Raw genomic sequence first — 15825 nt, forward strand, 5'->3', positions numbered from 1 at the left:
AGGGCGAGCTCCACTCCTGTGCGAGGAGGGAACCTCTCAATAATTTCAGGCTGTTTGTATTACAAGGTAGAGTTTGGCAGGAATCTAAATAAATATAATTTTCCAGTAAGCTAAGGTGACAAAATCCGCTGTTGGAAATTAGGAGTGTTCTGCCTGTGGTTCTGCAGGTTATGTCCTTTCTCAGCAGAGCTCTGAGGAAAAGAGAGGGATGAGAGGCGACTCAGAGGTCCATGTCTTTAATTCGGTTGCTGGTAAATAACCAGCGAGCAAGCTGTGTCTTGGAAGTGAACCTTTTTGAGCTTTGATGATGTTGCGTATGGTGTGCTGTGCATCACAACAACTCCTGAGACTGTATTTCACAGCCAGCTTTAAGAGCATGAGTTGTTCTGCTAACTTCTGTAGGCTAATAGTGATTTTAAGTTTTCTGTGCGTTAATTACTCTGGCTTGAATACAGTTCACTAAGGAGGTCACTGCTTTGCTGTGAATCGAGAGGAGTCTATCAATAGATCGACTAGCAGCACCCAGTGGTTTAAGAGGTTTTGTCTGAGGTTTGGCAAAACTGGGGGAAGACCTTATGTGCTGCTCTGTGTAATTTATTAAGCAGTGAAATAATGTCTTCTGAGGGCGATTTGSTGAACGCCATGATGGAGAGTATATCTTTCCATGAAAACTTGAATATTCTTGCAAAAATGTGGTAGTTTAGGTTATAACTCTTCCAGGTTCATCCTGGTCTAGGGCCAAACTTATGAAGTAATTTTGCAACCAAATTCTCCTCTTCATGGAGAAGGAGATTAGTTGCTGATCCCTTAAACCTGTCCTTTTTTAAAATTGTACAATAGAGATAATTTCATTATCTAGTAGATGTGAATTAGATAGAAGAAACCTCAACACAATGAACATAATTTTTCACTATTGATATTTTCTTTATACTATGATGGAAAATACAAATATTATGATATTTCTTGGTGTACATTCCCTAATAGAGTATTTGTGTTGCAGAAATCTGTCTTTAGATGTCAGCTGTTTATGCTAATGAACATACCAATTAGAACAAAGCATTTCATTTAAGAAGCAAACTTTCAAATGGTTATACTTCAAACTATCAGTATATGCATTTACTTCTAAAACACACGCTGTTTTTATTAGATGTGGGCAAATAAAGTAATTCTTTCAGAGTGCTGTAAGTTTATGAACAGAAAAGATACAGTAAGGAGTTATCAGTACGTGTTCTTTTTCYAATTAACAACTTTTGTGTGATTAAACTGTTCTTGTTCTAGGTTCCTCATGTGTGAAGGGAGGAAAAGGAAATTAATTACCACTAGCCTAAAGGAGAGCATGCTGTATTCTTTATGACTCCATTGTATTGACTTGGCTATTATTCATGGCTTCTATTCTCTGCTATGCAGATTGATGCATCTTTAATTCATAGATACATTATCATTAATAGTGGTTTATTGACCAAGCAAATCAAAGCTGTTGCTCGGTATGTTTTAGTGCTCCACACTTTTGCTGATAAATGTATTATTGTATGCATTCTATTATGGAAGCGGTTTATTTCTGTACAATGTGCTAGCTACCTGTCATGGCACTATATGTGAGGCATTTTATTTTTGATGAGATGAGCACTAATCAGAAATGTAATCAATTTGTGAATTACAAAGATTTTCTGGTTCTTTGAGAATGAGGCAAAAGCTGAATAAGCACCTCCACGTTCGTGTACGTAAGATGGAGCTCACTTCCTCTAGAAACCTTGGTAAAGAAAATAAGAACAATGAGACAGGCTTGGTGCAAGGTTTTTTGAGTAAGGCTTTTTAATTTGCAAACATCTTTTGAACAGGAAGTTCTTTATTAAATTTTTTCCAATCTGATCAGATACTTGCATATAAAATCAGCAGGTATTAATCTGTCTTATTTTGATAGTCTATTTCCTTGTTTGACACTTGTTATGGAAATGAGAAGGCAAGACTAATGTAGACATAATGCTATAATGATTTCTAGAAGTGGAGGACCCAAGTCTGACTAGTTGTTGACATACGTTTGGTGGAGATGGTGTCAGGAGGGAGCTGCATGCACTTTACTAAGCTGTCTTATGTTTACAGTTTCATAGAAAAATGATAAAAAATAAGCCAGAATCTTCATGATTTTCTGGTCAACTTTTTAAACTGTGGAGTGCACGTATTTAGCCCTTGTGGTGAAGTAGCGGAATACCTGCCTGTTATGTATCCTGGGTTTGTTGTGATTCAAGGGCTATTATGCTTCTGAGTACTCTTTTGATTTTCTCAGAGAACTAGCAGGAGCTGAGTAATTTAGGACTTTGACTGTGAGTTTGGGGGGTTGCCTTTTCTRTTTTAATACACAGACCATTTTCTTAAGTTTCAAGCTTCATCTTCTTCATTTTTAACTAGGAGTGAGAGGTAAAAACAGCATTAAGGGAGAAAATGTTTTGGGAGCTAGCAGCATGCCAATGTTTCTCATGTCAGTCCAAGAATATATACAATATAGCTAAATCATCCGAAGTAAAAAAGATCTGAATAAGATYTGCTGTACAGCACATTAGTTAATATCATATTACAGTTTTGCAAAGACATTTATTAAATATTGTATTGAATGTGGTTTGGCCGTCAGTTTTTTTCTGTGTCTACTATTTTTTTATGAAGCTTTGAAAGAAATCCTTATAGTCTGTCAGTGCCTTGAGTTAATATAAAAAACGACTGTTTTGTTTCACCTTTTGTKAAGCTCTATCTTGATTGAAAATCAYGAAAGTGTGAAGCTTTGGTGTCACACAGTTACGTTTGTGCAAGAACACAAAAATCTGTGTTTTTCACCATTCCACGCACTGTCAAATAATGCAGCTCAGTTTTCAGACTTGCAGTTTCTGTTATTAGCCCAACGGATAAATACTTTGGGTGACATCCACGTAAGGACCACATGCAAGTGCCCTGATTTTATAAAGGTGGTGAGATCTTACTGGTATTGTCGGCTTGGGTGGGACCGAGGGGGAGAATGTGGGGAACTAGAAGCCTGGAGCCGAGTGATCGATTCAGGCAGTCCAGTTGGGATGTTTTTTTCTTGTTACTATGAGAGTTCACTTTGATACGTGGTGTATTTGTCTTATAAGCAAAATCGTTATGAATAGTTTTATCAGGTGGATACAGAAAAGTGCAATGATAAGATAGAGCAGCAGAGATCAATGCCATGTTCTTGGTGGAGACRAGCAAAGAAATAAAACCTGCTTAAGAATTAATTTTGCAAATGTGCTCAATGCAAAGTGTTATGTTTTAGAATTATTACCTGCACGAGGGCAGGTGACCACTTCTATTTTTTTCTTGACTGGCAAGAAAAAGCATTGTTTAATAAAAGCATGCAGAAATATGGAAACTCACAACAAGGGCCAGGTGTAAGGCTGAGTAGTTTGACATAAATACACAGAAATAGGACAATAGCAGGAAAGATGGATAGACATAGCGATAAAGGAAACATAATGGGAAAGACATAAAGAAAGGCTGACTGAAAGGATTGGTCTGTGGGTATTCTGTGACCTTAGAGCACAAAGGGAGCTGTCTCTTGGCTGTCCTTGTTTCCAGTAGGGCTTTCAGAGAAGACAGATGCCTTTCGGTGTGCAAAACAAAATGCTGCAGTATCTCATCCCATTGGAGAAGTGAATGATAATAGAAAGTTGTCGGGTTTCCTACTTTTGGGTCTTCTGTGACTCAGAATAATGATCCTAGATGAAAGGAATATATTCGAGCATTTCTCCAGACTTCTGGGAGGAATAGATTAGGCATACATACTCATATTGCTTTTACCTGGAAATACAGTAAGGGCTTTGCTTTGGATGCGTAGATCCTCAGGCTGTAATGTGGTTCTGCACATTTCTATTCCCCACCTGCCCTATCCCCACCACCATCCTCCTCATTATTTAAGCAAGTGCTTCGTGTGAAATACTGTAAAGCAATTTTAATAGCTGTGGGTACAACTTTACAGCAGGGAAAAAAAGTGATGCTTCCAGAATCAAACAGTGATAGTTCCAGAATCTTTGTTACCTTATTAAAGGGAAACAAGGGAGTGTGTTCCTGACCCCTGTTTCATTGCTTACAAGTATTTTTTGCTTAACAAGATGATTATTTGGATCTTATTTCCTGGAACTGCTCAGTCACAAAGGAGTGGTTACCTCCACAACAGTAAATTACCTCTTAGAATAGGATTTCCTGAGCTATTTAATTCATGATATTTAAATTGGTATGTAAATATTGGAGCAGCAATGAGAAAATCCTCTGCATCTTCTAGACTATAATCCTTTCCATACCAGCTCAGCTATTTTGACCTGTAATTTCTTCAAGACTCTAAATGCATTTTTTTACTGTTTATGTGGTGTAACCTACCCTTATCAGCTTTTGCAGAAGTCTGAAGATCTGTCCTGCATGTATGTATATAAATATATATATATGCATGGCAGAGGAATACTGCCAAATCAGGAATTGATGGATTTTTGTTTTAATTGTTCAATCTCTTGATAAAACTCTGGTTAACATCATGCTGTTATCATGCTGTTATGTTATCAACATAATTGGCTTTTATATTTATATATACTTTTTATTTATTTTTTATATGCTTTTATATTTATTTTATATATACATTTTTATATTTTACAATGAGGAGAACAAATAGGTAATAGGTAAACATATTTGCAAGACTATGACTGTTTAAAAAAAATAGCTTGCATTAAACGTAAATTATTTTGCAAGGAAAACAGTAACTATATCTGTCACTTTGGCTGTTATACACCAAATACAGCTTTGACTGATGTAATGAAAACTTAGGAAAAATTGGAGTCAGTATTAAACTTTTTTGTTCCAAATGATTTTTTAGTTCTGTAGAAGATGGAGTAGATAAAACTAAGAAACCATTTGCAGCATTACAGAAGTATTCATAACACTGATGCTTCTCTTTGCAAAATCAACTGGTGATCAGAAATTCCTAATTATAAAATATTTGAAATATACAATGAATATTGAAGTATTAAACAGCAGGAGTTTTTCACACAGGTGTGTGGCAAGATTCAAATGTGACAAGCCAGTGTAGTAACTCTTTGCAGTCATTGGATGAAGTAAATAAAAATGAGTGTGCAGAGAAAATGAGTGTGCCATCATCTTGTAGTTCTTGATGGATTTCATCAAGAAAAAGAGGTTCAGTAAAGGTTAATAGGAGTGTGTAATGTGATGTAACACAAACTTCTGATTATCAAGGAGTGCTGTCATGTCAAGGTGAGCAGAAATATGCAATTGTGACTCCTCTTTGTACAGAGCTCAAGCTGGAGCTAGTGCAGGCGTGGGTATGTGCTGGGCAGGTMACTTGAAGAGGAGCCAGGAGATCTGTTCTTGGTAGCCGTGAGCTGTCATGTGACTGAATTTACCCTCGCCTCAATTCCCCCATCCAAAAATATGATATCTTTTCCAAAGAAAGGCTTCGCAGATGAGTGAACGAGGGGAGCACCCTGTATGCATTTGCTGTTTCTGCTGTGGCAGTGCCACCTGAGTCCCCTTCTGCTCGGTGGAAAAGCTCCCATTCCCTTCCATGTACATGTATTATCCTGGAGCCTGCTTTTTCCTTGGCTTCAAATTCAGCTTTAATCCAAAAGTGCATATTTAATTAGTGAGGCTTCTCTTCTAGTGGAGCAGTTAGAGGCTGAGCTGAGTATTTTTAAATCTTCTACTGGGAAATGCTGCTCTGTCTCATGAGCGCAGCGCTCTTGGCCGCGCAGTGTCCCAGTATGTCGGCAGCAGCACCATGAGCRTTGGGTTCTTTGCCCTGTGTGTCACATCAGTTTCAACTTTTTTCTTTAAAAAACCAAAAATGTTGTCTTGTAAGACTCTGAGTTTTTTCCTGGTCAGCTCAGGTTTATATTCCTAGTTGTGATTCGAAAGCAAAGGGTCACACCTGGAGAGCAGTATTAAGTTTACTAGTGCAGTCGTGGCATAAGGCACACACAAAAATGTGACTGTGTAGTCGGTGTGCTGCAAAGAAATCCTGGTGTCAGGATTTACTCCCATTAAAGGCAAGATAAAATTCAAAAAAAGAACCAGTTTTTCGAGCACCCTGGACAAATGTGATTTGTTGCAAATATTGTTCAATAGGGTTAATTGCATGCAATTAAAAATATTAAAATGAGAAGAGAAAAATCTGAACAAGCTTTTTTAGGTTGTTTTAAAGAATGTGTTAGTGAGAATATATATTGCTGTTAATATGTAAATATACAATGTATTACCGCACTTCCGATCTTTACATCATAGAAGATCTTAAGATAAAAACTCACAGGATACTTTGCTAACGTTAACTTTCCTATTAAAAGAAATCAAAAGCTTAGGCTTTAAGAATAAATGGAGACAGACTTTGGTTTAAGAYCAGTGTAGCTTTTGTCTCTATAACTAAAAAACCACTCTAAGCTGCAGATTGCATTAACTTTTAGCATACGTTTCATTGTTAGAACATTTCCAACGTAGAACTAAAGTACTTTCAATAACACAAGAACTTGCGCCGTGCTTCAGACCAGCACTTCTGTGCTGAAGAGGATCATGCTCAGTTCTCATGTGGCGGGTTAACGGAGCCAAGTTTAAGCAGTTAAAAACATATTGAACAGCACAGCCATTCTACTAAGCAATGCATAGTAACTAAAATCAAAGCTATGGGATTTACTGAAAAGCGTTTGCTTCTGTTAGCTCATTTTGTGTTTGTAGTGCAGAGATTTGAACATCTGAAAGAGTTTGGGCTTGAATATCCCCCTTGAGTCTGGATGGCAGCGGAGCTGCCTGGCTCTGCAGATCACTCGAGGAACAGTCATCACAAAGGGGTTAGTGCTCAGCTATGTGCCGGCATCCCTGGACTTGTTGCAAGACTGGTCTTCGAGGGTGTTTGGGTGCTTGCAACCTTTAAAAATATTTCATTGCATGTTTATCTATTTGATAAAGGAAAAGAGCAGCATAAAAGCAATTATCTTGACTTGAGTAGGAAAGGATAGGAATAGATAAACGCGTACAGCTATGACATTTTRTCCTCTGAGAAAAAAATTCAAGCTATTGCTGACATACAGTGTTTTTCTGAAGGTGTCTCACTCTGAGAAGTTATTTCTTTTCCTGCCTTACTCTCAGACTGCGTGTTTTTCTTTTGATGCCTCAGTGCCAAATATTTGAGTTGTGCTGAGTGCTTTGGAGCTTTGCGTAGGCGGCTTTGTGGTGCGCTATTCTAGATGTCCCCTCGCCACGCAGGGGCCTTGGGGCAGGGAGGAGGTGGTTTACGGGGGGGGGGGAAAAAAAAAAAAAAGCCCTCTACCCCCAGCAACAACATTAGATGTTCTGACAGTGAAATACTGCCCGTCTTTCCCTGGTGCTCGTGTGAAATGATCTGGCAAAACAGATACTGCAGAAATAATGCATTTTGTGTGTCTGCCTTCTCAGATGATAAATGTTCTTGTCTGTGGAGAATTTCTTAGCAAGTGCTGATTATTTTGCTAACGGAAAGCATCAGTGCTTCAAACACGTTTGTAATGCGGCAGATGGAAAGTTGCTTTGTTGCTTCCACTCAGTCTTCTGGGCAATCAGCAACCCACTCCCCAAAAGTGGGTTTCAGCTGTGCTTCTAACTTTTCATAAGTTTTCATGCTGCTAGTCACTTATTTACAGCAGAGCTAAGGCAATTTTCTCACCTTTGCTAACAGTACAAATGTATCACTATTGGAAATACAGGTAAGAATATTGAGTTTCTCCTGCTGTCAACAAATTTGGGAATACTGGAAGATAAGGGGAGTTGATCCCATTTTTTAGAAAGAAATATTGCACCAACCATTTGATTTATTTTCAGTGGTAGGAAAATGGAAAATGAAAGCAATGCTTCAAAGAGGTGTGCAGCATAGCAGAGCTACGAGGCAGTTTGTGTCCAGAATACAGTCGGGCTGACCCAGAGCCAGGCTTTTCTCACCGCTCTTGGCGGTGGCACTTTGCCTAATTGCAGCCCTACTGGCACAGCTGCTGTTTTGTCAAGATTACATTACAATAAAATAAATCATTACATTTTAGAAGTCTTTCAAATGTATTTTGAATGAACTTTGTTCAGGCCTGCTTTAGCCAATTTATTTAAATTAAAAACAAATTTAAAATGTAAAACCCAGTGGTGGGGAAATAATGAGAGCCTGGAGGTCAGGCAGCCTCTGGAGTGGAAGGAAGAGGCTCTGTTAATTCTGCCATGCTTTTGTTACAGTTTTGTTGGGGTTTTGCTTTTACATCTGTGCTGCAATTCAGGTCTCTTTATTTGTAATAACCACTTTATAAAAAAAAAAAAAATTTCTAGACTGAATCTAAATTTCCAGCTTTGTGCACGTGAAGTACTGCAGAGGAAACGTGTAGATATGCACAGATTAAGCTGGCACTTCCTCCCTCTAACCCCAGTCTCTGGAGCAAAGGGATACTAAAGCCAGCTAGTGTTCTTTCCAACCACATAATTTCTCCCGTTTTGGATCCTTCCACTGATGCCTGAAAAAGCAATACAACTGTTTTTATGGCAACGAAATGTTGATGTAAAATAGCTATTAAATACAAGTCCTGGTTGCCAGGGTCCTAGAGATCAAGTAAATATTCATAGTTTGTTAAAAAGGTTGTTTCAGAGTTTTAGCATTTGGCTAGATGGACCTTGTGCAAGATGTGTGGTCTGTTTGATTAGAACATTAGTAATATCTTCTATTTCCTTTCAATATTTCAGAACTTTTGTATTTAAATTAGGAAAAAACAAATATATTATGAACTAGCATAATTACAAAATTCTGGAATTATCAGTGCATAAATCACCCCCATATATTTTGAATGTATATTCTTGTTATTCTCAAGAACTCCTGTTGTTTGAAATCAAAGTATGGCTTTTTAATATGTTCCCACCATAGCTGAACAGGCCGGATAGCACTTTTCTCTGTGGTTAGAGAATATTTTAGCCTCAGTTTGCAAGCAAACACAGAGACTAATCTCCTGCTATTCTTCACTTGATGGCTGAGCTTGAATCAATGAATCCGATGATCTGAAAGCTGTCTTGGAGTGATGCATCTTAGAAGTTTTCTAAGAACTCAAAATTCATCTCAAAAGGAAACTTTTTATCAGAATCTGTTTTTTGTGGCTTGAAATAAGTGATTAAAAAAATTTAATCTTGGACCTAATAACATAATAAGTGTTGTTCATGGCAGTGCCATTTATTTCACTTGCTTTGAAATCTTGACTTGAATCCCATGAGATGTGTACAGACTTTAACATAGTTAACTGGAAATGCTTTAAAATTATGGTTCTTACTGCAGTTAATATATTTTACAATCATATTTACCTGTTTGCTCTTTACTGCCTTTTTCTACTTGCTCCAGTCAAAGAATAGTAGTTTTCTATTCTCRGCAAATCACTGTGCTATCTTCCGTTCATTTTATCAGTGTGGAGAGCTGAATTTGAGGCTGAGCTTAGAAATGGTAGAAATGCTTTAGTAGGTAATACAGTACAGTAGGGTGAAAGCCCCTATAGGGTGAAAGCTGGCAGAAGCTTTCAGATGTCTTTGTCTTTCTCATCATGAGGGAGACATGATTAAAGAACAGGTAAGAAGTTCAGAGATGGATAACGAGTAAGGGTGAGTTCACCCCAACTTGTATGTAGTTAAAGTGGAGATAAGGAAACAATCAGAATGAAAAACATCCTTTCTTAGAGTACTGGCTGTAATGGGATGACGTGGCAGGGAGGAGTGTCCTCAGTATTAAGGATTTTGAAGATTGACTCCAAAGAATGCTATTGTACTTTTCTTGTGCATTAAATTTTTATAAGCTTCACTGTAAATACTGGTAAAGAATAAAAGTTGACATGCTGAAAATCGAGAGGATAAAAATGTTCTGCCTATATTTTGAATACTTAGTCTGGGAGTTTTTCATATATTGTGAAGAGAATGTAAGATAATGCCTACCCATAATGTGTAAAGCATAGATTTATGCTTGCATTCAGCTGCAGACTTGTGTTTACAGACTTGGTTTGTTTGGATTTTTCATTGCATTAGGAAGATCTAGATAAGCTTATAAATATTAATACAATTAAGCTCATGAAGTAGATGTCAAGAAGAATTAATCTGAGGAGGAGGAGCAGGATTCTAGGCTGTGATGCCACAGTGGGTTTCCAAGTATGTCACTGACTTTAAAACGTTTTATGTACTGTCTTAGGATATTTCACTACTTTTTGTCATTCAGTTGAGAGGGGGGAATTAATTACTGTGAGAGTAACAAAACTAGGAAWATTATTTTTTTCCTAGTGTGAAGGAGATCAATTTTTCTGCTATGTTTCATAGTAGGATTCTGATTCTAACTCAGTAGTTCTACCTCCGTGACAGTGTCTTGGCATAGTCTAGCCCACTGGTAGTCAACATAAGCAACAAATAAATGGAGAAGGTCTGGGAAAGTGTAACATGAAACTAAGAATCAGTCATCTAAATTTCAGATTATTCACCCAAATAACTTTCCCTTTTATTTTTTTTATCTTCCAGAAATACAAAGAATATGAGAAGGATGTTGCAATAGAAGAAATTGATGGCCTTCAGCTTGTGAAAAAACTGGCAAAGAACATGGAAGAAATGTTTCATAAAAAGTCTGAAGCTGTGCGGGTAAGCAGCACATCAATCTGCTATTTAATTCTGCAGTGTAAGTGTATAAATTAGGCTTTGATAGCTGTATTAGTGATTCAAGGTGGTGAAATGGAAATGCTCAAGACTTCAGAAGTATTTTTGGATCAATTCTCTATGGAATATATATAAATTATTTATATCATCACTGGATAAATGTAGCAGTGTGCAGCAAGGTTGGTACTGCTGGTTTCCCACATGGGTTGTAAGGTATCACTTGTGTTCAGTGTAATGCGGTGACTACATCTGGCTCTGTATTAATACCTGATAGACTGGATGATATCAAATGAAGGAAGATTTGATTATTTTGCTCTCTAGTGTAAAAAGTAATGTTGGAAGAGATCTTTTGAGTTCGATAGTTATGCTTTAGGTGAGATTGTGAGAAAGATGCAGATACCTAAAATGGAACCAAATCCCAAACCCTTTGACTGCCCTTTACTTTCAGTGGTGGTGTGAAAGAAAGGAAAAAAAATTGGCTGTGTTTTATGGTTGAATCTTCTGGGTTGACAGTGAAATAAAACATATTTCAGCTTGTAAAGTGAGTGCACTTGGCAGGGAAGAGCACAGAAAGACAGAAAATACAGAGCCCCACAATACTAATTTTATCATGTGTCTTTTAGAGGAAAAGCTGCTGGTTATGGCTTTGCATTGATCATTTTCTAACGTGAGCTTGAGGTGCTTATAGAACTGTGTGGGCCTTTAAAATTGCATTGTTGGCCGGTATGGGCCACTGTGCTTTAAGAAAAACGAACATAAAAATTATGTGAGGTTAAAGCATGTATGTAATGCTGTGAGGAAGGCTTTCAGTGCCACAAAATACTGGTTGAAATACAGAATCCCTGATGTGTTTATGTCTTGTTTKTCTTTAATCTTTGTCAAAGAAGCTAGAAACTTGGTTTGGACAGGTCACCTCATTTTAAAATAGAACTGCTTAATTTATATTCCAGTAAAATTTTTCTTCTGTAGTGGATGAATTTCATTTTCCTATAGTAAATTCAAAGCCTGAGACTTTAATTTGCCTGTACTGCTAGTATTTTATATTCTGGGAAATACAAAACTCTTTGGTGCCTTAATGATTTTGTGCCATATGTCATCAGCTTACTTTCTCCTATCTGGAGAGATAAGAGACCCAAGATATGAATTTTATACGGAGCTAAGACCTCATTTCCAAATCTAAGACAAAGTAATGCTGCATTTTCCTTCCTAGAGGACAATGGCATTTTGACGTAAACTTTGGAGAGAAACGTGTTTTAAGAGCACCAAACCCTTGAATGCTAAGTTGTTTTCAATGATCTACCCAGGAACTGCTGTAGGTTGGCAAGCAATATTTGGGTAACTACCAAAGAAAGACTAATATGCAAAATATCCCTCTGCCCTAGAAATACTGGAGCATCTATTGAGAGGCTTCAGATCCAAATATCGAGAACAATATGTGCTGTTCCCGTGTCACCCCAAACTGGTATCCTTAACCACTTAGTGCATTTGCTTTATGCAGTCATTAGAATCTGTACTTTTATATGAAGTATTTTAGGTCATTCATCTTAAGCAACACATTATCATCTTTTAGCAGATGCAGCAATCTGTGGCAAGTATTTAGAAAACCACTACAGATTACATCATTGAATTTGTAAAAAATATCATTAAGGGAGAKCTGGAAATACAGAGAGAGAATAGCTTGGAAAGGCCTTTGGTGTTTTGTTTTGCTTTGTATCTTCAGACACATTAACTTGTTGTCCACTGCTAATCACTCTTGAACTCTCTTCTCTCTTCCCCCTTTAGATTCTGGCTTGAATTTTTATGTTTCTGTCTCATCACTTTTCACAGTGATTAGTTGGTTCAATGTGATTTTTATCATATTCATCCTCCTGTTTGAATTACCCTTCAGTATGCAATTATCCTATCACAGAAAGTCCTATTTTTGTGCTGTCAGATACATAAAATAAATGGAAAACTGAAAGTGCTAAACCAATTATATAATCTTTTGTCATCTGCTTACTGATAGAAACCTTGCAAGCAACTTTTTCCTCAGTGTTCCCTATTTATATCAGATTGATATCAGTTCTATAAATTTTAACTATTTCATCCCTAATATTGTCTAGTTTAACAGATTAYTGGACAGGCAACTTCAGATGTTTGGGGATTTTTGTGCGATGATATAAGATAAAACCAATGAAGTCTGCATTTGATTTAATCGTGCAGATATATACTTTTGGTTAAAGTCAGGACAAGTGCAGAGTTACCATCATTAAGGCCATGACGTTCACATTGGGCAAGATCTTGGAGCCCTTAAAGCAGAATAAGCAGATTTTCTGAGCTGTTCAACAGTGGTTTAAGCTTTACAGCCAAACCCAAAAAGTCACTTGGGGAGCCTTGGGTAGTTGATTGTCAGTTGTGGTATTCCTTCAATTGCTCCTCCTGGATATTRGTGATTTGGGTTGTACATAAGTGCTTGGGCAGAGTTCAAGCCAGCTGTATTCTTTTTCTGTTTTGTGTTGTTTTCTTTGGGAAGGTCTTGTGGTGCAGGATCTCCAGTTACACTTGAGAACTGAAGAGAATAGGACGCAATGGCATTATGGTCAGGAACAAATGGCTACCATAAACCCAACAGGAGACAAGAGATGGAATTAAAACTATTGACTTGTTGCTTTCTTAATAGCTCTGTGGGAAAAATCAGTGAAAGGTCATATGACAAGAGCAATGAAGAAATTAAAATGAAAAGCACTTTTTTAATAGAATATAGGTTGTTCTTAAAAGTGGTGTTGTGCTTAGATGCTTTTTTAGTATTCCTCTGCAAGTAAAGAGAGTCCTGTAAAAATTCTAGTTAGCTTGCTTGTAAGATGGCAGATCAAGTGTTAAGGATTGGTTTCTTTAAAGCAACTACCATTGCTGCAGCAGAAAATGCAAATACAAGATTTTTTCCTACTGTAGCTACCTGCTGTTCATTGTGGAGCTGATTCTCATTATAACAGTACTGTGAAAAGTAATTGCTGTTGTACAGTAATTCAATTTCAGTGCATTCATGCATCAGTAAGCCAGTGGGGTTTATCTGGAGAAACCTGGGACTTCAAAGCTTTTTATCATTGAAGTTCCACATGCAGAGAAACGATTTTCCAAGTAGTAGCATTTACATTTAGCAAACATTTATGATGGGGAGAAACATTTTTTTTATTCAACCAATGATTTTTTTTACCCCAATCTTTGAGTTGTTTTGAGATTATATTAGGATGGTATTGTTTATATATGCATTAAAATGCAGTGTGTGTTTTTGAAAGGTTTGTGATTATAGACATGCATTTGTAGAYTTTAGTGTCTGCATGTATATATGTGTGCATACATATATTTACATACATTCATACACATTTAGGTTTTTGTGTAACAGCTATATAGGCAATTTATTGATGTCTCCATACTAACTATATAAGCAATATATTAACTACATGTACTTTAGCCACACATTGTTAAGCAGAATACTGATAAATTGGTGCCCTGGTGTAAATAATTTTTTGTTAATAATAACAGAAAACTATTTCATATGCTTATGAGTGCAAAATGAAGTTGGCTGGATGAATCTAGAGGCAATGACTAGTAATTTAAATCTGAGAGTGAGAGTTCCTAAATGGGCAAAGTATTTTTATCCATAGGAATATTTTCTAGGGCTCATAAGAGATATGGTTTTGAAAGTTAAGAATTCACACTGTATTATGTATGCAATGCATCTAGCCTCTATTTACAAACTACCTGTGAGTAGTTTATTGTTTTTTTTGGTTGCATTTGATGCTCAACTAATTCTTGGTGTGTAACGTGTGATCAGGCACATCATTTGATCAGAAACATAGGTTGCAGAGTGGTTTTTATTTCGTGAKTGACTGGAAGTAGCATGTAGACCTGGATTTTGAGAATAAATGCTTTAGTATACCTATTTCCTAGTCCCTATTTAAACACCTTTGCATTCCAGGAGATGTTTCAGTCATTCTCTTGAAGATTGTCATTTCAAATTGATGTYACTGAACTCAGATGCAAGAGTAACCACAGAAATCAAATTATAAGACTCAACTCCAATGTTAAACCAGTGTTATTTTTCATGTGTTCTGATTTTTAAGGAAGTTTTATGATCTCGTCTAACAGCATAAAAAAATTTCTTCTAGTTTCTTCTTGGCTCAAGAAGGTATTACCTTTCTCCCCCTGTTTGCATTTGAGCCTGATGCCAACTCTGCCCATGGTTAAATCCTGACGAAGGTCCTGCCAGTGGACAGCAGCGGAGGGGAGGCTGCTTGGAGAGGGATGCAGTGTGTGTGCTGGGGCACCTTTATTTGATGGGTGGCTATGCTGAGGTGTTATGGAAAATGGGATCTGTTCATGACTTAAAAGTCTGATCTAGGACTTAAAGAAAGGAGCGGTCTGCTTTTACATCCTATTAGATCTGTGTTCTTTGTCACACATTTTAACCACTTGGGTCAGGATTAGACTGGGAAGGCATTCCTGAAAAGGAAATATGTTATTTTTCATATTCATATAATAGAAGTTGAAAATGTATTGCTTTGCTGAAGTCAGTGTTTGCAGATAGTGCATTTCTGCTATTTGCACTATTCCCTTGTTCAACTAATTTGCATTTGTAAAATTGGAAAGAAGGAAAAATATCAATATGTGGTCTTCGAAGTTTTGCTGCTCAGCTTGTGCTAGTCTGATCTCTTAAATTTTTAATATTGCAAGCAAAGTTATTTTTTATCAGTAGATTAAAATAAAAAGCATATCATTATATCTATAAAATCTGTAAAAATACTGGGGGAAGGAACAGTAAATGTTTGTGGGTGGAAGGGTTATTATGGAGAATCAACCCAGTGTCACCATAAATAGTTTCAAATGACGGGATAAAGACATAATGAATAAAAAGGAGATGGTTATAATTGTTTTAATTGCTCCCAACAAATTAAAGGTTTTCAGCAATATTTTTGTATTCACATTTAGTATTTTAATTCTAATGGTTGCAAGATACTTCTGGTGTCATTTGAATTTTACTCACTATTTGACTGGTCTTTCATACAGAAGTGATGAATTCCCAGTATGAAAGTATTAAGAGCTTTATTTTTGGCAAATTAGACTACACTGGAAATCAAAAGATGATTAATTAACCCACTGACAGTCCGCAGA

General features: G+C 36.9%; 1 protein-coding gene across 2 annotated transcripts in view; it reads left to right on the forward strand.

Moving 5' to 3' along the window:
* CACNA2D3 (calcium voltage-gated channel auxiliary subunit alpha2delta 3) overlaps nt 1-15825 on the forward strand; it is a 347867-nt gene that overhangs the window by 64694 nt on the left and 267348 nt on the right. For both annotated transcript variants that reach the window (XM_026046033.1, XM_026046034.1), the window contains exon 3: nt 10543-10659. In XM_026046033.1, the coding sequence (XP_025901818.1) occupies nt 10543-10659 (117 nt within the window). The remainder of the gene's footprint in view (nt 1-10542; nt 10660-15825) is intronic.

The sequence above is a fragment of the Nothoprocta perdicaria genome, unplaced genomic scaffold, assembly GCF_003342845.1.
Source record: "Nothoprocta perdicaria isolate Ctin4 unplaced genomic scaffold, notPer1 scaffold_42, whole genome shotgun sequence".
Classification (NCBI taxonomy): Eukaryota; Metazoa; Chordata; class Aves; order Tinamiformes; family Tinamidae; genus Nothoprocta; species Nothoprocta perdicaria.